At 40.4% G+C, this 26,374-nt stretch overlaps 4 protein-coding genes across 8 annotated transcripts in view; 2 read left to right on the forward strand and 2 right to left on the reverse strand.

Moving 5' to 3' along the window:
- Nucleotides 1-13,384, reverse strand: part of LOC115036318 (CAP-Gly domain-containing linker protein 4) — a 33,667-nt gene extending 20,283 nt beyond the window's left edge. For 2 of the 4 annotated variants that reach the window (XM_029494463.1, XM_029494462.1), the window contains exons 1-7: nucleotides 13,272-13,384; nucleotides 12,496-12,642; nucleotides 11,916-12,055; nucleotides 11,266-11,359; nucleotides 10,649-10,810; nucleotides 9,313-9,431; nucleotides 2,191-2,439 (exon numbers count right to left, since the gene is read on the reverse strand). In XM_029494463.1, coding sequence (XP_029350323.1) covers nucleotides 2,191-2,439; nucleotides 9,313-9,431; nucleotides 10,649-10,810; nucleotides 11,266-11,359; nucleotides 11,916-12,055; nucleotides 12,496-12,642; nucleotides 13,272-13,311 — 951 coding nt within the window. In that variant the 5' untranslated portion in view covers nucleotides 13,312-13,384. Of the gene's footprint in view, nucleotides 1-2,190; nucleotides 2,440-9,312; nucleotides 9,432-10,648; nucleotides 10,811-11,265; nucleotides 11,360-11,915; nucleotides 12,056-12,495; nucleotides 12,643-13,271 lie in introns of those variants that run through there. The other 2 variants (XM_029494465.1, XM_029494464.1) reach the window with 2 other exon arrangements.
- Nucleotides 13,385-16,620: 3,236 nt separating this feature from the next.
- Nucleotides 16,621-18,172, forward strand: cimip5 (ciliary microtubule inner protein 5). The gene is made up of 3 exons (XM_029494385.1): nucleotides 16,621-16,846; nucleotides 16,987-17,026; nucleotides 17,395-18,172. Exons 1-3 carry the CDS (start codon nucleotides 16,623-16,625, stop codon nucleotides 17,590-17,592), a joined length of 462 nt encoding a protein of 153 aa, XP_029350245.1. The 5' UTR covers nucleotides 16,621-16,622; the 3' UTR covers nucleotides 17,593-18,172.
- An 886-nt stretch (nucleotides 18,173-19,058) lies between these two features.
- slc66a3 (solute carrier family 66 member 3) lies at nucleotides 19,059-24,460 on the forward strand. Of its 2 annotated transcripts, XM_029493329.1 has the most exons (7): nucleotides 19,059-19,302; nucleotides 20,883-20,965; nucleotides 21,471-21,540; nucleotides 21,668-21,725; nucleotides 22,011-22,131; nucleotides 23,193-23,234; nucleotides 23,876-24,399. In XM_029493329.1, exons 1-7 carry the CDS (start codon nucleotides 19,157-19,159, stop codon nucleotides 23,974-23,976), a joined length of 621 nt encoding a protein of 206 aa, XP_029349189.1. In that variant the 5' UTR covers nucleotides 19,059-19,156; the 3' UTR covers nucleotides 23,977-24,399. The 2 variants fall into 2 exon arrangements, with proteins under 2 accessions (XP_029349189.1, XP_029349190.1); XM_029493330.1 differs by lacking the exon at nucleotides 23,193-23,234 and having other exon boundaries at nucleotides 23,876-24,460.
- A 260-nt stretch (nucleotides 24,461-24,720) lies between these two features.
- The window catches only part of rock2a (rho-associated, coiled-coil containing protein kinase 2a), a 32,005-nt gene continuing 30,351 nt past the window's right edge, over nucleotides 24,721-26,374 (reverse strand). Inside the window, exon 32 of the mRNA XM_029493328.1 lies at nucleotides 24,721-26,008. Coding sequence (XP_029349188.1) covers nucleotides 26,005-26,008 — 4 coding nt within the window. The 3' untranslated portion in view covers nucleotides 24,721-26,004. The remainder of the gene's footprint in view (nucleotides 26,009-26,374) is intronic.

Genomic DNA, 26,374 nt, shown 5'->3' on the forward strand with positions numbered 1-26,374 from the left:
TCAACTGCTGTTGGAAGACTGTTGTATTTGGTTCATTCCTAACATAACACGACGTGCGCAGGATTTATTACATTTATAATAATGTCTTAAAATGCTAAAAAAGTCTAACATAGTTTCAAGAGCTGCCAGGTTTATTGTATTTTCTCTGATGTTCCCAGTTATTACTGTCAAAAGTGAGATCACTGAGGAATGAAGTTGATGAGATTGCAGGGGGTCTCAGACATTAGGAGAATTTTCTAAATTGTAACCTGATCTGCTTTACTGAGACATGGCTGCAGGAGGACAGCACAAACATTAGGTTTTATGGATATACAGTACTAAGACCAGAATATTATAAAATGACATCTCACAAATCCATCGGAGAAGGACTGTCCACTATGTGAGCCAATCAATTCAAAATGCACAAATAGGCATGCCAAAAAACAAAAAAAAAAAGGCCATGAGCCACTTTTGGTATCTTTCAGACTGTTTCATCTCTTCAAGGATTTTGAACAAATCACCATACTTGTATGGCTGAAAAATAAGGAAGCTGACAAAGATGAGATCAACCTATCTTTGTGTTCGGTGACATTAAGACATGGAAGCTGCATAAAGTATTTTCTGCATTGCAGCCTTTGGCAAATTGCAAATCGCAATGTCCGAAATTGCTACTTCACTTAAAAGTTTGATAAAGAGTAGTAGAGTTTACACACACCGTTAGAGACTCAAAGAAGGTGACCCACAGACTGATAGGAAAGGACTGTGTACTCTGGAATATATTTCTTGAGTTGGATGAACTTAAACATGTTCAGATCAATACTGAATATATGCAACACTGAACTTTTAGACATGACCCTGAGAGCTGGAAGGATGCTAAATGGAGTTGCCTAGCAACAGGGAAAATTGTTTTCCTTTGGCATTGGCTGAAAATATTATAGAAAAAATAATTACTAAAGCTTCTACTCTCTACTCTCTCTACTCAAACTCTTTGTTTGGGATAAGCCACTGTAATGTGGCTAAAGGCATAATACAACACACCGATTTATACAGAATGCTATGCACTTATTTTTCTTATGTGGTTAGTAGGTGACAATGCTTGTCTATAAACTCAACTAATAGTACCAAGAAAAAGAAAAATCAATGTCTGATTCTGAAATTCTAGTCGAACCATTTAATGTCCATAAGTACATAAAAGCTCTTTGTGCTGTGTGCACAGCTGCCAGGTGCTCTGATTTTGTAAGATGGCAAACTGGTGAGGGGATCCTCACCAGTTTGCCATCACCATGTCCTTGTCATCGTACTGGTGAGTCACGTTAGGTGATCTGGCTTCTATGCAGAGACGGAATTGCATAAGGCTGTCCAAATTTCATTGTCCATGGCACATTTTCAGGTGCCAAATCCACAAACAAACAACAAATAAGGTAGGAAATTAACCTTCAGTGGGTCAAATCTGGTGTTTTCTTTTTGATTTTGTGGCTTTACTGATTTTGAATAACAAGAGGCAAGTGTAACAAGAAGATGAATCCATTATTTGCATGAAGGATAAAGAAAAAGCTGCAAAATATCCATAATGAAGTAAAAAAAGTCTACTTGTTTAGACATTTCTCCGGTGTCCATGCTAAATGCATGGTACTTTGAAATATATTATATTATATTGGTTTATTATTTGAATGTTGAAATGAAAATGAAATGGAAGCAATATGTAACAACCTATTCAGTAACCTTTTGTTACTTGTTTGCCAATTTAGAATTATAATTAAAAATTGTTGCAACACTGGTCATTTATTTGAATAAAATAGGTTTCAAACATGAAACTTGAAAACCTGATAAACATTATGAATTTTCAACAAATTCTAACCCCTAATTCATTCACAGCCATGAGTGGCCAAATTAGATATCCCAAATTGTCACCAGTCCCATTTTAAATTAAATGGCAGTAAAGAACCTTCAGGTGTAAAGCAAGGCTGCTTTAAAAAGTTTAAAGTAACCTTGAAAAAAAAAAGGCTAGATAAAAAAGTGACCTAGTCACAATGGAAAGATTTGGGGTATCCAGGTGCAAGTTTGTGGAGAGGGGTACGGAGTCATTCATAATTACAAGGTCAGACAATCTTTCCAGAAAGTCTTAAAGGCTGTGATTACAGCGATTAAATTATTATTTAAGCCACTTTAAATTACTTCTGCTCTTAGATGGTCCTTAGACCTGCCACACACCTTCTGTCCAGCTATCACCACACGTTCGCCTAGACGTATTCTCATGGTAGCAAGCTGTATCCTGGCCTTATCAGAGAGGGCAGGAGGGTACTGGGCTTGCACACTAAGGGGTAGAGGGGAGCTGGGTCTTGGCAGAGCCCGTTTCAGCAAAGTTCGAAGCTCTTTGGCGACAGCGGCTGCATCTGCCATGTCCAAGGGCATGTCGAGAGGGTCAGGCACCACGTCTGCAGGGCACTGTCCTTTTTCATTCTGTGTGGAGGCAGAAAATGCACAGAAGCGCAGAGTGATTTTTTTCTTTTCCACAAAATATACATAATCTACTTATCAATATTGATGAATATAAAATGCAGTTGTACAGTATCACCGCCAATGACAAATGAGTGGTGGTACATCCTGTTGCGAAACTTGGGGTTTTTTCTTTCTTTACCAAGAAATTCACTGTTTACATTTCTTTAAAAAAGGATGTTGTGCTTAACAAAATCTTTAATCTTATCTCTGCAATATAAGAAAATACCCATTGGTGTATTTCAAATCAATTCATGAGCTGGCACACAGCATTGAAGTCTAGCCAAGCAGCTAAAAGAAACTACAGGCGAGTGAGTCAGCAGGCCTAAGTGTCAACAAAGGTGGAGGAGACAGCTCTAGAGCCTCCAAACCCTACAAAGGACCTCATTGAATGCTATTGTGCTGGACTAATTGGAGGACCTTTGTATTTAACGAAAATATAAATAATTTTCTTTTTAATAGACATCAAAAAGAAGGTTATATTTCATTGTCAAGACCTGGTCTCCACATGCTGCAACACTGAAACTTCTGTACATGCCACTATATCTGCAACGGTGGCTTGAAAGAGAGTATTTTTAATGGTCTGCATTTCCGCCTGTGTGTGCAGTCCTTTGAAAGAGTGCACCCTACTTTGAAGGAAGCACACAGGTTACAACAAGCAATAAACCAGCACTTTGGTAGTTTCTTGGCTTTCAAAATTGGCTTTGGACATCTGTAGCATTTTAGTGAGTCCAGTATAGGCCTGAACGATGAAGTAAACGCTGTAAACCAAAAACGCTGCAATGTTGAAAATACTTGATGCGGCTTGCATGTCTTAATATTACCCGATACGATGACAGGTTGATATTGCAATTAAAAAGGCACAGCATTGAAGATTTCTGCAGCTTCCTTACTTTACAACAATGATTTGTCCAAACTCTTTCAGGAGATAAAATGATCAGAAAGATATTGGCAGCTAGTCCTAGTCTCTCCTGCATTGCTTTTCATGCACCTTGAATTAAGTGGCCCATGTAGCGCCTAATAGTGTACACAGTCTTCAACCAATGGATCTGTGAGATGTGTTTTATTCAGGGTTTGAATTACACAGTGGCTCTCAGGGAGCACCATTTTCTGGTGCAGAAGAGCTTTCACTATCGACAAGACCTGTTCGTGGTGCCGGGTTAGTTGTACCGCTAGTGATTGCATCGCTTGCTGTCTTTGATGGGGAAATCCAAATTGCCCAAAATTGTGACCATATAAATGTAAGAATTTGAGTGCAGGGCCACTGTGCCACCTTTTCATTCACTTTGAATTTAGAGTCCCATGTAGTGTCTAAGAGGGTAAACAGCCCTCCACTGATGGACCTGTGAGATCCATCAGAGGTGGTAGAAGATGAATGAATGAAAGATAACTAATCTAATATCTTTCATGAAAAAAAAAAACAAAAAAATCCAACCACAATTAAATATTTTAAATATTTTATAAATCAGCAAGCCCTAGTGCAGTTGTACAGTCACTGTAGGGAAGAGAGGTGCAGACAGGAGATGCGTTCAATCAAAAATTGGCAGCAAAAAAGTGAGTTTGTGGAGCTATAAAGCAAAATGTGTCTTGGACTTTGTGCTGAGAAGAGACCTCTCCGAAAGTCCTTTCTGAAAATGCACAGCAATGATGAAATAATACTTAACCCCTCAAACCCAAACTTTTATTTGGTATGCATGTTGGTGGGACTTGGCCATTTTGATTGTACACTGATCATTGTGCTTTAGCGAGCACAGGATGACAGAGTCAAGTGTCCACAAATGAGAATGCAAGGTCTTAGGAGGTTCATGTAAATAAACCCTTCCAACAACAAATCACTTCCCAGCCACCAGAGGTATTTACATTCAAACAGCAAGTAGGAACATCTATTAATCTGAACATCAGTTGGCATTTTTCTCTGAATGCATGATTCCTAGGCTTCTTTTGTCCTCTGCTTCTCTATAGTGTATGAAAACATTTCAGTTCATTCAATTCCTGCATTCGTATAAAACCGGCAAGAAACATGTTGATAACTCACCAGAGCTATGAGCTGCATTTAGCTTTATTAAAAACATACAAATGATTCCAGGCTGCTGCTAGAATGAAAACTCATCCATTACACTAATCCATTACACACATAACCCATTATGCCTCTGTATTTTTTCATTTATGTGGGAGATGTCAGATTATGGCATCTAATCAATCACGCATCCTTGCTAGGTTTTTAGCAAAGGTAGCATTTCACATTTTTTTCTTGAAATCTATTATAGGGAGAATGCTGTTGTGTCACATTTTGCAGTTTGAGAATTTATGACATGATAGAGGAGAAATAAAATTGAAATAACTCTGGATTTATGTGGTTGTATAAATGCCTCCATCAACATTTTTTATTATTTATTTTTACCATCACTGCACAAGTATTAAAAAAAAAACAAAAAAAAAACCCTACACCAAAACGCCTCTGGCTGCAGCTTTGAGGCTCTACGTGTTCAGGTCCTGCTTCTCTGCTCTATCCAGATAACAATGACTGGCAGTTTAGAGCAATGAGACCAGCAATGTGACTGACTAAGAGTAACTTTAGTAGAATCTCGACACTTCTGATTTATATTTCACCTCAAACTACACTATTGTGCTTTTGTGCCGATGTTCCCACATGGACCAAAATAGTAGTAGACGAGCTTGGAAAGGCACAGAGATAGTCCACTGCTATTTACAGTTAAAATGTGGCCCAGTAAAAGGGCTGATGGAAAGAACACATTTTTTAGTTTTTACTATAATGAGATGTTACTTTTATTTTTCAACATTCAACCATCATGCAACCCTCTTCAGAAGTAATCATGTAAGTCCAGTTCAATTGTTAGCCGGATATGACTATGACCTGGGTGAATGAGAATATACACAGATGTAAAGTCATAAGGAGCGTCTCTACCAAATTCACTGACCAACTCTTTACTATAAGTTAAGATTTTAATTTTAAATTATATATATATTCTTCTATTTAAGAATACAAACATAGACTGTTAGGTTATATTAAATATCTATTAAAATCTACCCAAATGATTGAGGTAACATTTTAATGTAGGTAAAATTAGATTGCAGTTTGCTTAAGATTTCTTTGGGAATGTTTAATCTAACCTACATATAGTAAACAGCTCACTGGAATCAGGAATTTTTCCCAAGTCACTAAAGATAGCTGCCATTAAGACACTGCCATTACATCCAAGATTATTGAGAATTATTGAGTATTTAATCAGCTCAACAACTTTTTAAACAAAAGCAATAATGTTTATAAATTTCAATCGGGTTCCGATCTCACCACAGCTCTGAAATAGCGCTGGTCAAAGTGTTACATGATATAAGGCTGACCACTGACTCCAGTCACGCGTCAGTCCTGGTTTTATTAGATCTCAGTGCTGCATTTGTCACTGTAGGTCACAGAATCCTGCTGCACAGGTTGGAAAAGTGGGTTGGACATTCTAGACTTCACACACACTATATATATATATATATATATATATATATATATATATATATATATATATATATATATATATATATATATATATATATATATATATATATATATATATATATAGTGTGTGTGTGTGTGTGTGTGTGTGTGTGTGTGTGTGTGTGTGTGTGTGTGTGTGTGTGTGTGTGTGTGTGTGTGTGTGTATATATGTCTATATAAATAAAATGGCCTTGCCTATTAACTTCCCAATTAAGTTAGGTTTTCTAAAGTTAGTAACATGTTATCACAGGAGCCTCCTGGGTAATTAGATTTACATTAGGGGAATAAAAAAAAATTTTATTCTGAAAGCAAATAAAACATCAAAGACTCTTCAAGCATCCTATTTTAAAAGTGAATCTTACCGTTTTAACTGCAACATCATTCAGGGTTTGTGTCATCAAGCATGACATGTTTTCCTTAGTCTCCTTAGCAATAGCCTCACATCAGCTACTTTACCATATTTTTTTCAGTGGTGATATCTATAAAGCAATACTTTCGTGGTTTTAAGAGCAAAAAACCATCTCAACGTTGTTTAACTTCTCCTCTCCAAGACTCTCTTTGGAGCCCTTGGAACAGGTAAGCTTTAGGCTAAAAACTCAAATAACTAAATCCTGCAAGCGTGGTATGTTAAGGTGAATTGGGCTCTGGTTATGCACATAAACCAGATTAGCATTTAAAAAACAATGTTAAATTGCAGCTCATTTCAAAGGAAAAAACAGAAACCCTTGTTCCTACGGTGGCAAGTTACCCTCAGTCAGAAGGTTAAGCGCAGGAAGAGGTCAAATGACTAGGCTGTCAAAAGCACTTCAAACTGAACGCATAAAATGCACGCTTTAAATACCTCTCAACCACTTTTCCACATAAACCAGACATTATAACTAATATTACAGTAGAAACGATTTCAGTGCTGCTGCATTCGGGAAATGAATCGCATGTGCATGGCAGCTGCAGAATATCTTGGCCTACATTTCGGCGACCATGTAAATGTAACCCACTGCCTGCATGAGATCTGGCACCTCACCCAGTGAAAAGACCTGTTGATGTCGTTTTGACATCATAAAATCAATAACTTTATATTTTTTCCAGAGTTTTAACAGCTGCATGTGAAGGCTGTGAACTCCATACAGGGAGACAGAGCCGGCATTAACAGCAGCAGCAGAGCAGCCATGCGGCATATTTTCCCACAACAGATAAGCAACAAAGATTCCAGTATTTTCCTGGCTTTAGACTTGCATTAGTTTTCACATTAGTGTATAGCTGGGGAAGGTGTCATTCTACCCAGCAAAAACCATTCACACACCAAACAGACTACGGGGTATACTTGAAATCTGAAAATCCACTATAGCAACTTGCTACTCATGGAAAGTATGATTGGCAATGTTTTTTTGGCTATTTTGAAACTGAATTTCTCGGCTTTGCCTTATACTACCACCACCATTTTTCATTGTTTGGTTCATGGTTTATCAAATCAGCAGATGTAGCAGAGAAGAAGCTGCTGATTTGATAAACCGACCACCCAGGCTAGTGCCCCAAATCAAACATCCCTGCCGTACTGCATGACCGATGGGTTCGTGCTTCCCACTTAGTTTTATAGGTGCTTATCACACGTGCATACGCGCACAGATATAGAATGTTGACTTTAATTTATTGATTGCTTTTGTTTTGATTCTAAGATGGGAACAGTGAATATAAAATACATAAAATAGATACTTAGATTGCCTGAGGAGAGTCTGTAATTGTCCATATACTATGTTTTACCCCCACAGTTCATATCTTAACAATGCAAGACAGTAATGTAAATTATTTAAACTGACTCCCAATATAATTTATTCTAAATCTCTTGAAGGCAAATAATTTAACTACTACCTAAAAAGTCACAGATGGTGATGATTAATACAATGGGCTATCAATTTTGTGACATAGTCCCTAAAATTAAATGAGTCTACTCAATGTTATGATATCTAAAATTGGGACAGAAAAAGGATTTTGTGATTAAGAAAATGAGCAGTTACACAGTATTTGTCCTTAAATACTTCTGTAATGGCGTTACAAAATTAGATTCACAATATCTTGTTTTGGCTATATTTTACAGAAGGCGTGACTTGACAAAACTTTGTAATCATCAGAATGTATGGATCGATATGTCAAATTTAAAGAAAAAGAGCAGTTCAAAAAAAAAGAAAAGAAGAAAATGAGCAGCTAGAAATGTCAGAATTTGAAGACATATCTTTGGAGCTGGTACCCAGAATATCTAAATACAGGTTTAAAATTTTTTTTAGCTGAATCACATCAACACACATGTACGTACATGCTCCTTCAAGTCGTCAAACCAAAAAATAACTCGCACTTTCAATGACGGGATTAGTGATTATTGTGCATAGTCCTTTGGTGACCTCCAGTGGAAAATGTTGTACATACAAAGAACAAGCACCATTTCTGTTTGACAATCGTAATGAATTAAAAAAAAACAAAAAAAAACTTTTCAATGACAGAATTATAACTTGCAACTTCCAGTACCAGAACCAAGGTTTCAGAACCCAAATGAAAGGCACAAAACAGACGAACTAAGCACTGAGGAATGTTCGAGTGGTCGATAAATTCAAGGGATGTCTGAAAAATCTTTATTCTAAACTGTCTTTTCAGATGTTATTTGTCAGCTCAGTCATAAAACAGACAAATAAACAAGAAAAATTGAGTATTCAAAATAAAATAAAGTGAATACAAAGAGCAACATTAAATTTGCAATCTCAAATATCAGTGTTGCATATTTTTCTTTACTTACCACACTGATTTTTTTGGCAAAAACCTCCATTACATTACACAATTTCACTTGTTCAATAAATAATGAAGCTCAGCTTTGGTGACGGATAAGACAGGATTTGTACATTTTATTTTTATGACGGGGAAATTGTCAGAGTGAATTTTCTGCCCTCAAAGATGTTCTGCCTGATGATATTTTGAGCAATTTCAATGTTTTCCATAGTTATCAGTATACTCGGTAAGAGCCTTCTCCAAAAGTGGAATTTTCAATTCGTTTAGTTTTGATTTAAAACTCTGATGTTAGCATGCTAAACAGCTAGCCCTGTCCAGCCAGCCAGTTTCTGATATCAACTGTAAAATCCTGTGTCCACAGGCTGCATGTATTGTGTAATCATTACAATGCCAAGATGGGCGATCACTGTCACTCATTTAAGGCAAGAAAAGATGTTCAGCAACAGCCTCTTGGAAATTAATATTTGAGATGGTTTAATGAGAGTTAACTTTGTCAAACTTGCATGGCAACTACCACGCCTGCTGGATGCAAGTGTATGCAGAGCAACGCCACTTACTCTGAAAGCAGGGTTGGCTCCCAGCTCCAAGAGGCATTTGACAGCTGATGCACACAGGTTGGACGCAGCAATGTGAAGTGCCGTGCCAAAATCAAAGTCACTGCAGGTGGCATCAACCTCTATAAAAAACATAAATAATTAAAAATCAATGAGGAGACAGTGATGTTGTACAATTAGCCCTGTTGGCTTGTATCATTTTCTAACTGTCTAGGTTTAAGACACAAACTAAACATTGTTGCCCATCGTTTACATTGAGTTGTCATAAAAAAAACTGAAATGCTACTCCTGAAGAAAAAGTATCTGCTTCTTTCTTTAGATACTGACACATTATCAAATAGGTATACCAACTTCATTGTAGTTTGTATTTCAGCAGACTGCAGAAAAGAGCCTTAAATTATTATTTGTCGAGATACCATAGCATGCTACCAGAGCAGCAGTTATCTCCAACTTACATTAATAACACCATAGTAAAGCCAATGGTTTGAAATTGTTTTCTGTTGAAGAAAGAAATTTTCTATTTAAATGTAAATGATTGCAGGTACACAATGAGATTAATTTTACTTTCTTTGACTTTGTGAATGAAAGCCTGACATAGATCTCCATGACTGGTCGATACAGCCTATGACTACATCAGAACACAGGACTCTTTGGTAAACCAACATGAAAGTAATTGAGACAATTAAAAAGGGCCCAGTTTTACTGAATTTATGGGATCATCTTAAATTTACTGAGTAAAACCTGGAACCTATTCAAAAGAAGCATCTGGGAACAGGCCTCGGGTCAATTACTGACTCACAGTTGTCTGGCAGTTGTTATCTGAGACAAAGGTTGCCCACAACAGTAGCTAATATCGACATCTTTTTCTCCATTATTTGTACATGTCATGCCAACAACAGTCAGGGACTGCAGTCTCTTTCACAGCTTGATTTGATGTGAATCATCAGGAACAGATTACAGACAATCAGAAGCAGTATCCAAATGGTGGTAGAAAGCATTTCAAATGAAAGTAGAAAACTTGTTGAACTTATCCAAGCAGCTCAAACACAGTCCCAAGGATCTGGACATGCAACTCAGGTTGAGTCACTACTTTTCTTCAAAAGGTTCATATTCTGAAATGGTGTTAGCCTGTTTAGGCTATCACAACCAATTATGTAAGCTGAACATTGTGTCAATCAAAATGGTTTTACTGTGCCTCTATTCTGTCCACTACAGAAAAAGGATAAATGGCTAAGGACTCAATCCTCACAGCATTTGGTTTTGAAAACAGAAATGTATACCCTATTCTGAGACGTGAGAAGTGTCACTTATTCTCCTCTGACTGCATCTCTGCTCTCACCTCCAGGCTGGGACGCCTGCAACACCACCTGGATAAGTTGTGGCACGTCAAAATACGCAGCATAGTGCAGTGCCCTCATGTTAGTCCAGCGTGAGCGAAGGTTAGGGTCAGCCCCCAGGCCAAGGAGCTGGCGGGCAAAACTGGCTGCTGTATCTGCATCACCTGGGTAACAAAGGAGGGGTATAATGTGTTTGGAAAGAGAGTCCACGGAAAAGTGCTGGAGACAGAAAAGAAGCATCATCAATAGCTGTGAGTTATCCCGGATAGCTCTATTCACATATCACTTCAGCTGGAGATTGCACAGACTTCGTTTTAACCCAGTGCTGGCTGGGCAGAATATGTTTAATGTACCCTTCAACTGGTTGAGACATTTGCAATTAGACATACAGCACTCAGGTAGGTAAAACTTCTGTTCAGGGTTGCAGCTCGTGTGTGAAAGCAGCTAACGACAACACTACTGGCTGTGTTTAACAAGTAATACAGAAGAATGACAGAGCTTACCAAGTCATGAAGGATTATGCTCAGTAATGAAGATAACTAACATTGAGACAAGACAGTAGACATGTATGCTTTATAATCCACTTGAGAGTTTATTCAAAGTCCCTGTCACTACTAACCAATGCCTGGGGCTCCAGCCTTGCAGCAGTAGTGCAGGAGGCTCATATCTGTAAGTCCATCACGATCATTCACACCGCAGCCTCTCTTTAGGATCTGTGCAAAGACAAGATATGTTGTGTGCCACGGAGGACCTGTGTTACTGTGCAGGAATATTACATAATGGGCGATAAAGTTTAGCTCAGGGACACTGATCTGACGGATGACGAGCTAGCTGGGTCTCTCATAACTTTACTCATCTTTATATTTGGAACTAAAAGCTGATATTGAAGCAAGTCATTTATTTATCAAGAGTACCAGTTAAGTGAGAGAACATAATCGACTGCTTTCACCCTTGAGACAAGTGCTTCCATGCACAATTTACTGCATTGCAGCTACTTTGTGTAACTCTGGGTGGGGGTGGTTTGGAGGTGGGCCACCAACAATCAAAAAATAGATGAATGTTACTCTGATGCATTCTAGTATTTTCAGTTCTATCATTACTGTGATAATGAATTCAAATTTATTTAAATGATTTTGCTGTTTTGTAATTCATTTAATTAGTGGTTTCTAAATTATAACAAATTCATGCAAATGAAAGACAGGAGGATTTTCACTTAGGCAGCGTAATTGCACAAGTGCAGGAGGAAAAAGAAAAGCAGGATGGCAACACCTCTTTGCCGATGAGGTCAATGTTCCTCTGAACCTGAGGCACCCACTGCCTGAGAACAGCGAAAAGCTCTGGTATCGTGGTGCTGGGATCCAGAAGAACCTCCCTGCACTGCAGCTCACTGGGGTCAAAGAAGGAGAACTCTGGAAGTGGTGGGAGAAATAGAAACAACATATATTCATGGTGATGTGATTCACCTTGATTGGTGGATCTTGGTTTGTTGTTTTTTTTCTCTTGCATATACATGTGAGGAGAGTATGTAATGTCTACCCAACCATTGCCTGCATGATATTTATGGTCACATTTGCTTTCCTGGCATACATAGTGCAGAACAGCAACTTGCTTTATTAAGACATTAACTTTCTGCAACAGACTACTGGATGAATTTATTTGATACCCTTGCTGTGCTTGCAGAGGTGAATAAAATTTCTGTTTGATGTGACAGTGCATAGCACTGTCACATTTTCTATTCCGATATATATTCATATTGAATTATAGTCCAGCCCTAGTTATTTAGTGTGTTACTTAGCCTAAAGTGTGACTCCTCCCTGTCTGCCTGTACTCATTCTGTGCAGGAGCTCACCATAGTCACTGGGCATTGGTGCAGAGGCCACCTGGTGGATAACTGGCCGCTGATGGGAAGAGAGTGTAGTTTGACAGCCCAGGATGGTGTCCCGCTCGACAGGCTCTGAAACATCCTCCTTTGTCATCTCACCCTCAGGGCCTGTGGCTGTAACGATATTAGAAATCCTATTCTGAGAATACAAGTAGGTCTAATCTCAAAGCAATGGCAACTCCACTTCTTTTATGAGGAGACATAACTACACTGCAGTGATGGGGATGATCACACACCATCCCACTACAACAGTGAGCTTAGTACTGTATGGTACTCAGAGAACTGCAAGTACAGATTGCATTTGTTACCCAAAGGACACTGACTGCCAATGCTCTCTTTCTGTATGCGTCATGCTATTTTAAGGTCACCACAAATACAGAGTGCCATACATACTGAGGTATGGTGGGGCCATGTGAAGCAGGTAGAAAGCTAAATACTTAAAGATGCATGTAAGTTTACAAACAACAAAGTTAATATGATACAAGATGATACAAACATTATTTAAAAAAATAAAAAAAAACATGGAACACAGCTTGTTTATGATAAGTTTGTCATGGCCATTTGCTTTTAATGTGATAAAATTTGAGATAAGGACTGACAGAAAAAGGACAGAAAGAACAGAAAACTTAAGATATATATAAAAAAAAAAAAAAAAAAACACACACACACACACACACAAACATAGATGTAAGGCTGGAAAGGCAACACTGATCCCAAACTTTGCCTGAGCAAACAACACTCACTGTCATCTTTGCCCTTATCCTCTTTTTCACCGCTGTCCATAAGTCTCTGAGTCCAGCTAAGTTAAAAATCAAGAGATAAAGAGTGGGTCGAGCAGAAAATCTAACCAAAGCTGCTCTCCAAAATAACCAAGTACATGGAATATCCCCTCCTCAAGCTCCAATAACACACCCCCCCTCCCTGATTATATCCTGTTGATCCCCTGACTCCCAGGTCCAGTTACTATTTAAAGCCTGCACCCTTTCAAGGGACAGCGCTCTCCACTCTGACACTGCCCAGCTGGAATGTCACTTTCACTTTCCAGTCGTGTGCTTGCTGACCCAACTGCCACTTCATTTGACTGGTCAACCATTAAGAATCACAATGCAGAGAATGTGGATAGAGGGTGAGAGTGCAAACAAATACAGAATAAAAAAGGGCAGCAAAGCGGTGGTTGTTGCGACTTGACAAACTGCACCACACAGTAAAGGCCAATGTCCAATACCCCATAAGAGGAAGCATCCACCGTACCTAAGCATCCAAAGGCAAGACAATAACTGCCCACCACAAAGAGATGGTCTGAGTAAGCCATGAGTGAGAAATTGAGCCAGCATGGACAACACTAGCAGAGAGAACACATTTTAATTCATTCCTCATTTTATTATTAACACACCTGCTTTTTCTGTTTTGGCATGCCAAGATGCCTCCGGTGAAAAAGCCCTGATATAATTTGAGATCAGTTTGATGCAGATCTGGATGTTCGTAGAATTTTTCAATTAAAAAAATAGCTTTAGTGGTATGGTTATAGATCACAACAGCAGAACTCATTACTCCCAAATACACCCAAAACAATCCCAGGCCATTTCAGGAATGTGAAGTGTAAGGACAATAATTAAACATGTCTATGAGGCTAATTTGGGGTTAACATCCAGTGTCATAATCATGTGAGAAAAAAAAATTCATACAACACTGACCACATGTTTCACAGAGATCAGCGAGAACTACACACATCGCAAAACAGGCTCAGGTAATAGACACACACAAAAAAAAAAAAAGATCCAACCAAAGAGAGTGATATGAGAAATGTCCTCTGCTTCTCTGAGGCTACTGACTGGCTGTCAAGAGAATTAAGGGCTTGCAGTGTGACTCGGGACAATGGCCTACTTTTGCAATAAGCTTCTTGTTGTTTATCTGACCCATGATGTCAGCCTGTTCTCATCGTCACAGTGAATGCCAAAACTGTGTCGGGTCATGTTTCAAACTGATTTCACTAAACACATCTAGGCACCAACTGTTTTCTGACTACTCACTGCAGATACACAAACGTATCAGTTGAGCATGGATTGTAGGTGAATCTATTGAATGTCGTGTTCAACGCTTCATCACAACAACAACAACAAGGCCTGTTGCAGGATCGTGGCAATACGTGCAACCTTGGTTCATTGTATGGATAAAATATAGGATTAAAAATCAATTCAAGCTTATTTGAATGGTTAAAAAACGGCCCAGCGTATGCTGCACTGAGCTGTCATGTTTTAGTTTTAGTATTTTGAAACTTTTCTGAAGTCCAACTTCAGGTTTGTTTGTTGTATTTTTTTTTTTTTTACTTGGCTTGATCAGACCCCTGACATTTTTAATAAGACATGAAGTTGGAGTGATCAGGTGAACAACAGCATCTCCGCCCTGCCAACCTGACAAACACCTGTGCGCATCCCGCTATTTGTAATCTTCCTCCCAAATATAACAACTATACACAACCACTGAGACTGTCGTAGATGGTAACACTGCGCTGTTTATTATACACTGTCACAGTTTGCCCCTACAATTTCCTGTGTCAAGCTAGCTTAACGGAGCCTTAATTGCACGACTGCAGCCGAAGAGGTCTGTGATATCCGTTTGTTTGACTTGCAGGCAGCTGAAGCTTTGTTAGCTCATTAGTTCGTTCACTTCCCCGCCGACACAGCTGTCACTGACCTCAGATAGCTGGCGAGGAAACTGTTAGCGGCTAGCACGTCTAAACGCCAGGGCGTGCGATCTGTGGCATACAAATGATAACACACGCGTTTTAGTGGGCGTCCGGCATGAATGCACAGTTAGCAGCCACCGGTGTAATGCCCGTGCAGAGTGGGGAAAGTTGTCCAGAGAGATGAAGCCGCATCTCACGTTAGCTCCTATGTTCATCATATCTAGCGCAGAAATTAGCCCGAGCCTTCTGACTGCTTAAAATGCACTTCACGATTAGAGACAGAAGTAAAGCTCATTCCAGGGCAGCTAGCCGCAGATAGAAAATGTCAACCCTACCTTGGCCTTGCTGCTCGTTTCAATTTGCTCATGGGGAAAATGACCAGAAAAGCCTAAAGCAGGTTTGATTTGTCCGTAAATTGTACTTGTGTGCTACTGATGCTAGCTAAAGTTCATCCTGCTTTAGCACTCCGATTTCAGAATAAAGGCGTCAGTCGGACACTTCCGGTCCATCAAAATATATGTAATACAAACACCTCAAAGATGAAATACGGATGTGGGTGTGAAGTTTATGAGTCCGTTTTCAGATTACCTGTTATATAACATAGGGAATATTTTCAAACATTAAACCATGGCATGTTCATGTTTAATTATGAGTTATAGGTTTCATTCTAATTTTAGACTTCACAATCGCTCCGACACAAATATCCTGTATTGTTTCACTGAATATGATCATTTTGAGAATACATATACAGCATTATGGCTGTATTTGGGCAAATATTTACAACGTAATCGGAAACAATCGTAAAGTGTTACAGAGCCATGGTGTTAGTGTTCATGCCCACCCATCCAGCGGAGGACGTCCAAAGCCAGCATGGCTAATGTGTGTGTGTGTGTCTGTGTGTGAGAGAGATACTGAACACAGAGCCAGTCTCACTTGTGGATGCTGATTTTTCCTTGAACCCGAAGAGCCCAGGTTGTGCTGTTTGCTGGTGTCAAATGTAGGTGGGATCCATCCATGTCCCCCGCCTGTCACCTCCATAGCTGGCAGTCTGGTGCAGGGGGCGAAAGCATCATCAGCAAGTGAAAGACGTGATGTCAGCAGTGGCGAGTGTTCTCAGATGTCAAAGACAATTGTGAAAATGTTAAAATGTCTTAACTGTATCTTTATCCAGACGGAAAGGCGTTTCTCTGTTGTGTGATGGTAATGGGCTGCGTCGAGCTTCAGCTGCTGGAGACAGGAAGCGCTCTAATTGCTTCGACACCGTTTCCATGGAAACGCAAACAAAACTGCTGGCAGTGATTAGTTGGCACTCACTCCGCTGGCCAGCATACAAACCACGTTTCGGCTTACTTTTGCGTTAAAGTTTCTTTTGTTGTTCTGTTTTGTTTTGTTTTTTTCAACAAACCGAATGGACCTGAACGATGTTAGGCGCGTGTCTTCCGCAGGATACCGGTTGCCGGACCGATCGGGCGGAACCAGGCCTGTGACGACCCGGCCACCGGCGGACCGGACACGCAGCCCCAAAGGAGCCGCCGTGACCTCGGAGCCGGATCCGGACCAGGCGGACCCCGTCAAGCAGGACCGAGTATGGAGACAGATGGTCTGGACTGAGAGGAGGGGAATACGGGAATGGTGAGTGGCAACTGCTGCCAAACTTGTCACCTTAGAAATAAGATGACAAGTCGGGACTTTATTTCTAACGTCGCTGCTGGTATGTAAACTAAAGTCAGTCATGGAGTGAAATGTGTGTCATCTGTCATCACTGTCCACAGGGAGAAGAACTGGAGCTTCCTCAAGGACTATGGTCAGATGGTAGGAAATCAGGGTCTGACTTCTTTAGATTAAAGGCTACTTTGATCCGAACACATTTGGCAGACCGAACACAATTTCCAGTGATTCAAACGCCACAAGAAAGATATTTGGAGTGTTTCCCAACTTTTACAACAAATTGTAATCAGCAGCAAAATTTCTGACCAGTGATCAGTTTAAGTAGTGTTAGTAAGTGTTGTACTGCAGCATTTATCTAAAATATTGTTACTCCTATATACTCTCCTACTCAGGACTAAGTATTATTGGTGATGAAAGAAGGATAGCTAGGCCTCGTTCATCAGATGAGTATGATTTCAGCTTTATCTGCAAGTCACTGTGTGGCTGTGATTTCCCCCCCAATGTACTTGTAGGGACAGCCAAAGTCAGAGGAGCCTTTGCCCAGCTATGTGCCGCTCTTCTCTGATCGCATCCCCAACACCACCAACCAGATGTTTGGCAGCAGATTGTCCACTCCATTGGGAAGTGAACTGGTCAAACTGGACAGACTATTACTCTGGTCTGGAAGCCATCAAAGGAGCAAGCATGATCCAGAGATGCTCCCCTGCTAAACCACTGTGTGGATGAGTCACTTCACTTTCAGTCCTCTCCAGATGAGGGCTGGACCTCATTTAGCCTGGACTGTTTATCAAGCTGTGGCACTCACCTACCTTAGTTTAAATTTAATTTTGTTGATTTATTTTCGTTTCAATACTACTCATCTATTGAAAAGCCAAACCAACGGATCAGTCAAGAGGAACTACAGCTACTCTTTATCAAATCAGTTGTTGATGAGTTTGTGTTTTTGTGGCAAAGATATTATGTAAAGATTATCAAATTCAATGTTAGGCAGTCACCAAGAGAATAAAGAAAGATGAGAAAGGAAGACATTAGTAAATAAGATATGTGTCATCTGAGCTCCATCAAGTGCTTAATCAGATACTTGATAATCTAACAAGCTACCTGATCAAATTTGGATGAGTTAAAGGTTGTATCACCGTTACAGTTCCATCTTGCAAGTGTTGAAGTGTCAAACAGTTTGGCAGAGACACAACAAAACGGCAAAAAGAAAAAATTTGTAGCTTTTAATTTTGGTGTGAAACATGTTTTTTTTAAATTGCTTGTTAAATAGTTGTTGCATAATGTGACATGTTCTCCAGGACCAAAGCCATGATGTTTTTTAGTTAGTTTTTTTTTTTTTTTTTTTTGCACTTCTTAGGACTTGCTGCATATTGCAGTTCTTCTGTTGTACCTGCTCTTAAAATGCCATTCTGTAAAATTAAGAGTTTCTTTTTTTTTTTTTTTTTTGAACAACAAGCTGTAATAAAAAGCATAACTGCCCCTTTTGTCTAAATCTGAATAGAAATGTTGGACCCCTAATTAATGTTTATCATATTCAGATGATTATTCCCTCTGAGTTTTTCTACATTATTATCAAAGTGAACAGCTCATTTGAATAAAGATAATAGTTGCATCATAGGTGACCTGGGTGGATTTTGCTGTTTAAAATGGGAATCCAAAGCAGTGGTTTAATCTGTACATCAGGTCATGCAATGTGATGCAATTTAAAAACTTTTTGGGTCCAGGTTAGGAGTTAACTAGAAATGACTCCGGTACTTCACATACTTTCATTATCTGACTCACGGAATCGTCTCAAAATGAAACAGCAAGAGCAGAGGAACGTCGTCAGCTTCTAAATGAAACTTTTGTGAAACTTTTGTGTACAAGAAGCCATTGATGGGCTGGTGGGTGTATACGGAAGTTAGGGGCACGCCGGCTGACAGGAAACAGCATCAAGTTGACAGAAGTATAAAGGATATCCAAGAAGGATGCCTTCAAAATAAAAGCATGCCCACCGCTCTTTCACACATTACGCCCTGAGAGAATTACGCAAAACAAACAGCGCCTATCTCGAGCTGTCTTCAAACAAAGCGCTGCTCATTTCTGTCACCTCAGCATCATGCGGCGGTGAATTGTATTTACCTTATTTTATTCGGACATTTTGAAACGGAAGTGCGCTTTGAAAGCCGCCGACTTGCCCTCTGGCGACGGGAGCGGCAGCATCTGGGTGCCAGCGAGTCGAGTTGGAGCTGAGAGCGTCAGGAGTCCGGTGCGGGTGATCGCCGGGTGCTCAGGATGGAGTCGGACACGCTGCTACACGCCGCCAACTTCAGCACGCTGTTTGTGTGCATGGTGCTCAAGTTTCCGCAGATCTTCGCGCTGATGCGCGCCAAGTCGTCGAGCGGAGTGAGCCTGCACAGTCTCCTGCTGGAGCTGGTCGGGTAGGACATCCTGAGTAAAGCTGTGTGTGCGTGTGTGTGTGTCTGTTGTGTTACAGCTGATCTCAGTGGGCTGGATGCATTAAGTGTCTTTCCCTCCTCGGTACAGATGCGATGTGTTCCTGTCCAGCAGAGAAGCTCTCCTCCAAAACTCGGCCAGCTGCTTAAATATGTGATGGTGTATTTGCATCACATCCGCACGTTCAGTTTTTGTGTTATATAGGACAGGAGGAGATTTTCTCCAGCGGGCTCATTGATCTCCAAGGCCCAGAATAATCCCCCTGTGCAAGGTTCACACCAAACTATTGTGTTTTGGAGCGCAAAACTACAATTTAGGTTGGATTACTGGGCTCAGCTGGAGGTTTTTGCCCTCAAATGGTGTTAAGATATCACAGTGGACTGATTCAGCTCGTGCTTTTGACTGAGCAGGAACTAATCTGTTTTCAGACCCAACTGTGTGTGGATTCATTATTGTCTGTGTTTTATTAGGATGATTTCTGGTGTGGGTGAAGCAGCTTTCAGTGTGTGAGGCCGTGTCATGTCCTCCCCTTGTTCTCTCCTTTCTGCCTGGCAGTAGCTGCCCTGTCCTAAACATCTCTTCTGTGATGGTGAGCAACACCCAGCTGCCATAGTGCATGCTTGAGTGAAGTGAACAAGCCTTAAAGCTGCACTGGGTAAGGTAATAAATTGGTTTCATCGGCCAGAATCACAAAAGCACGGCTTCGATCCGGAGAAGCAACAAACATTCACCCTTGGCATCAATCAATTGTCACTGGTGGGATGAGGATCTGTTTACATCATGGGAGAATCTTCCAGGTGCAGCAAAAGATGATTTATTACCCAACGCAATAAAGAAGCTGGGATTAAATCAGCAGGAGGTGTTGTATTGATCAATACCTCTGACTGTGAAATTATTCCTGCGGCCTGTCGTGTCAAACCTCAGTCTGATTACAGCGCTTCAGGTAATGTTTCATGTCACAGAAGTCCCAGCTTACTGGAAGATCCCTCCAAGTGAAAAATTGAAAGTGATTTCTCAGCTGTGGTCAGTGAGAGAGATCTTCCAATATGCTGCGTCTCTAAAAGCAAAAACATATATGTCCAGTTAGTGAATGTGAATCTGCTGTGTGTGGTTTATGGACTGACTGGACAATAAACTAGATTTACACCTGGAATGTGGACTTACCTTGTGCAGCTTTTGAATTTTGGCTACCTCAATGGCAGCTCGACCTTGTTTCAGTTCGTCGTTGCCGTCGTCTTTGCCTGCTTGTGGAGACACACACGCACATCGTCGGCGAGCGTCAGCATCCAGCTGCATGTTGACTTAGCGAACAGGACCTTCAGCTTTATTCTCCTGGAGACAGAAATGTCAGTTTGCTCATCATGTTTGAACATATTTATCCAACCTGCTCATGCTCCGGGTTTAGTTTCTAAACAGGGAATGAGTCACTCGCAAAGGCGTCAGTGTTGTATGAACGAGTCACTTTGTCACTTTTTATGACATTTGCATTTGAGCATGACTGAAATATTTCATCTGAATCTGTGATATAAGACGGCCTCGTGACCCAACACCCTCTGCTTCACAGGTTCATTGTTTTTGTAACATACCAGATGTACTATGACTACCCACCTCCTACATACTTGGAATATCCAATCCTCATTGCTCAGGGTGAGTCCTCTAAAGGTGTCAAATATCATTTTGTAGGAAAATATGTATGTCATCTTTCATTTTTTTCCGATTTTCTGTATCAGGTAACTTTGTGAACTAGTGTTAAATGTCACTTCTCTCCACTGTCCCCGTTTGATTGGCATCAGGACATTAGCATTGTTAGAGCAAAGCAGAGCATCAGATTGGTTTATGGCTCAGGCAGTAAATCAGTAGCTCGTCTGTATGTGGTCAGTAAGTGACGCCAGGGTCGCCACTGTGAGCTACAATAACACAAAATCTACGTGCACAAACCCACTTTAAGCCGAGAGGCCTGTGACTCACTGAGACAATGGAAACATCTTAACTTCAAAGGAGTTACATTTCTTGGGTCTTCAAAGTTTATGTAAATTAGAATTGTGACAGTAAAAACGGAGAATCGGTGTTCTGTGAAATAAAAATAAAACCCTTCCTTGTGAAACATGCTGCTCATTGATCACCAGTGTTATAACCTGCCCTGTGTCCTCAGATGTCATTCTTCTGCTCCTGATTCTTTACTACAATGGCGTCGTGTGGCAGAGCCCCATCTACGCCTTGGTGTATCCTTCCACTGCACATGTTCCCCTTCTTTGAACACCACTGGATGTCGAAGTGTTTATTCAGTGCGGAAGTAAATTAACGACCCGTTTTATGTCGCATGTTATTGCCTTAACATAATGTGTTCAGGTTTATCGGAGGCTGGAGGCTGCTCACTGTGGAGAAATGGATCATAGATTTGGCTATGGTAATAAATCAGGGGGCCGTCATTCGTAAGTCACAGTGTGTCAGAGAGTAGTCAAAGGAATGTCGTGTCATCAGTCAGGAGATGTGAGGAGGTCTGACCAGAAATGTATCCAGGCGGCATGGGATCGAGAAAACAGACATTAATCCTGCTGGTTCATGGGCTAAATGATCTTTTTACATACAACTGAGCTCTTGCTGGGTTTCAGAGGCTGCGAACTTAAGGCTGAGCTGAACGACGATGTGTGCCCTGAATCTAGATGTGATTAGACCTCCCTTCTGTTCTCAGAGCCTGTGCACATTCATCAGTGCAGCCAGTAAATTTGCCCAGCTGCAGTGCCTGTGGAGGTCCAAGGATGCAGGACAGGTTAGCGCCGCCTCCTGGGGCATGGCTGCCTACACCTGTTTGGGTGAGTATAGCAGGCGTGAAAGCCCAGCCCCCTCACGTACCCCCTGTCCAGGCCCTGCAGGGCTCTTTTTACAATCACTGTAAATCCAATTTGAAAGAAACATGTTTCTCACATACTGACAGATTATAACAGGGGTGACTCATTAATATGCAAGTGCTCTGATGTTGCTTCACCAGGGTCACCAGCCAGTAAAGCATACGGTCATTTTTGCCAATTAGAGCAACATGGGGAGAGCACAGGCTAAATTATGGCTGCTGAATCCAAAACTGAACTGAAAGATGGCAGAAAGCCGCAAAGACCAGGAGAACTGAAGGCGATATTTTTCTGTGGGGTGCACATCTTCATTTGAGCCATATAAAAATACAGATTATAGCAACTTTAAATTTGACTGTATGACTGTCAAGGGATTGATTAATTGGGATTCTGGAAGTCTTAAATCTTTGAGTGACTATCTGAGCTCTGAAGCAACGGCAAGTTGTACTCCTTCAGCGAATCAAGTTTCCGTCCACATTCACGTCTGTTCACTCATTATGTCTGCAGCAGAAGACTTTTTTACCTCTACTTTCATAAAAATCTGAAGAATGGCTTCAAGCGTTTGTGCGAAAAAAAAAACGATGTTACAATAATGTTGAGCTATTTTATATAAAATGGATTTAATCACATTTGACTTTTTTAGGGAAATTATCTCACAATAAGTGGATGAATCCATGAGTGATGAACGTTGATCCCAAAACTGATTCGCTTGATTGTTCAATCCAATTTAACGTTCGTGCCAAATTTGAAGAAATTCTCTCTGGGCTTTCTGAAATATGTCATCCACGAGAATGGGACAGGCAAGACAATGTGAAAACACCGGCTCTCAGCCAGGCGCGGAACACTTTAACAATTTATGAGATTTTTCTTCCCCCTAAAGTACTATTACCGTTTCAGTTCATGAATATGTATCGTACCATAATACTCAGCTCTTCATTTAATAAATTAGCAATTCAAGACTTCATTAATTAAATATTAGATGCTCTCTTGAATAATGAGCTTGTCACTGACTCAGCTCTTTGTTTCAGCACGGATCTACACCACCACAGTGACGACTGGGGACATGCAGGGTGAGTCAGACTGAATTGCAAATGACTGTGGCATCTGTATCATCCCAGATAGTAATTTTTAACCATCTCTTTATAACATTACAGAAGAAACGCTTGAAAGAGATTTGTTTATATCATAATTTCACATGGGTGCAGATTTTAGTTCTTTTGCTTGGCAGTGAGGAAACCTGATGTGCACTCAGAGCAAAGTAGAATGGAAATTTCATAAATGGGCCGTTTCAGTGGGCTCAGTCATCAGTATCATGATGCCTATGCTGTCTTGAGGCTAATTTAGTTTTACACAATTAGCTTTTAAAATGTTATTTTGGATGCGCTTTGTGGCTTTTACAATTATGAGAGTAAGTTTGCAGTGAGAAATTTGAGACAGGACTAGTTCTTCCTTGAATAACAAAAGTTAACCAAAAAAAAAACTGAAGGTGAAACAGGGTTCACTACTCCCTGTGTGAATGTGCAGGGATTAGCGCAGAGATGAGGAAGTGAAAAATGTGTCTGCTGGTTCAGACAGCTACTTCAAAACAGTTTCAAATGTAGTGAATTAAACTGCGGATGAAACCTGAAATGAGAGCGGGTGACTGCTCAGCGGCTTTGAGCCCTCAAAGATGTCAGTAATCAGTGTTGAGACGGTTACCTCTCATTCACAGTCCTGGTGCGGTTCATCGCCATGACCTTGCTGAACCTGTGGGTGCTGCTCACTGTGCTTTACTACCAGAAGCACAGCAGCGGCTCCAAGAAACAAGACTGAGCCTTAAAGATGGATCCTGGGGGGCTCAGTGCAGCAGCACCAGCCTGATCTCTGCTGGTTTACACGCTTTACAGACACAGCCAGCACTAAAAAACAAAACTGATGCAACGGTTATGTCAGATGCTTTTGATATTTACCTAGAAAATGTACTTTTTATAATGTTTTTACCACGTTTCTTTTTATAACATTGCATTGACTAGAAATGTACCACATCATGTATGTAGAAAAAAAGAACAAGGAGTGTAATTTTATTGCACAGCACAGGCCAAGTACATCTGAGAGCTTCCTACCCAGGATTACCAAATACAGTATTTGAGTAGCTTCTTGAAATGAAAAGTTTGTTTCTAAACTATCTAATAAACAAACATTTTCAATTCTTACTTTGTGTTTGTGTACATGGAAGTCCTCTGCTGGAATAGGAAGTTTTAAAACAGAAATAACCCAAAACCAAAAGGCACATCCACATCTTTATTGTTGAAGTGGTTATTATTATAGAGCTGCTTGGTAGCAAACATGCAGTCTGGATGTAGAGCCCTCAAATACAAAGTGGACAAGGCTGTATAAATAATACACTGTGCACTGTATGGCATGTAAAATATATACTGTGTATATTTATATGTATAAAACATGCTTCTTGGTTAAAGGAGAGCACTCAGTTCACACAGACACACGCACTCACACACTCACTCACTCACTCACAGTTTAGTCTCTACCTGCTATATAAGCCACATACACACACCAATGTGCCCAAACCCAGAGTTTGGTTACTTTTAATACAAAAATATTAGGACAAACACTTAAAAAAAAATCTTAATGGAAATAGTGCTGCTCAGTATTTTGACTCATGGGATATGATTGCATACTTTCGTTTCTGCTTCTCATTGTTAATTCCCCTCACGCTCATGCTCAGAATGACTTAAAATTACATGTGATAGTTTGTGGAAGCCATTGGGCACCAGCACTCAAGTGTGAGGCCTGAAAAGTCAAACTCATGCAAGGTCACTCATAGTAGTTGGTGATGAAAGGGGGCTTCAGTCAAGTATATTTGGATTGAATACAATGCCTGTGTGTCATCTCTGGTGAAGCCCAGATGTACATTCAAACAAAGGAGCCGATCTCAGATCAGAAAAGCATTAATGGTGCACCCCTTGAATTCAGTAAACATTAAACCTCACATCTGACAGTGCAGGATTGAAAAATTATCGGGGATCTCTTGTGCGGTCCTCCGTCTCATGCAATTCAGAGCAGGATTCTGTTCAATTCTAACTGTTACTGTGGTCACACAACGACAAACCAGTGATTCAGTGTGTGTCTGAGACAGAAATCTGAAGAGGCACTCAAGAAATTATTTGCACAAATCTGGGATGAATGTCCCCACTCCTTACTGACATTGCCAGAAGTCACAGCTCATTTGCTTAAGTACCTTATCCAAGGTTTCATGACCCGTGTGGACACGCACCTGAAAGCAGAGTGGTGAGATGCAAGAAGCTACAATCAATGTGAGCAGAAGCCAAAGTACAGATTCGGTATCAGGATCAAGTTCAACTGCAGGTCAACTCAACAATTGCAGATTTTTTCTGAGTGTAGCGTTCCCCATTAAACCCTTCATATAATTCAATCACACAACAAATGTCCTTTTTATTTGGCCACAAGAACTCTTAAAGGTGGAGTCGAGAGTTTTCCCGTTCTGTCCTTCAATCAGTGTGTCCTGGTGAGAAGTGTTGAGGTAAGTGTATCCCCCTCTTAAGAGCTCTCATGCACTATGGGAGCTCACAAGCTACTTCAGGCCCCCCACCCAGAAAACAATCAACTGCTCAAGTCGAAAGTCGAGAAAACTTCATCTAAAGTTCAACAAAAGAGAAAACAAGACTTTTGGAACTCTCACAGGGTGAAGCAGGACAGGGTGGACTGTGGAGAAGTGATGTGGAGCTCAGTGTGTTGTTGCAGATGGTGCTTTGGATACTGTCTTTGATTTAGGGAGGACACACATCCCACCACCTTGAAGATGCACTACATTCCCAAGCAAGGTTAACTGAAAGAGGAGAGACAGACAGAGGCCAGGTTAGTCTCAGCAGATCTGAAAGGATGCCTCAAACACTAAACACTCCCTTATCATGCGCTCTCACTGACTTAACATTACAGCCTTCAGATTATCAGCGATAAAAGTTTGAATTTGTGCATGGTTCCTCTGGTAACATATACATAAGTGCTGAACTCTTTGGCTTTGAAGTTATCCTGTCAAATTTAAAACAACTTTAGAGTCCACAAACATATCTTTGTGTTCTGCAATTTTGTCTTGTTGATCCACATTCATATTAAGCTACAATTACAAATATATCATACTCTGGTTTTATCAGCGAGAGAGATTTTTTATTACCTTAATTGCATTCCAAACTGC

This window comes from Echeneis naucrates, chromosome 22 (genome assembly GCF_900963305.1).
Source record: "Echeneis naucrates chromosome 22, fEcheNa1.1, whole genome shotgun sequence".
In the NCBI taxonomy this organism is placed as follows: Eukaryota; Metazoa; Chordata; class Actinopteri; order Carangiformes; family Echeneidae; genus Echeneis; species Echeneis naucrates.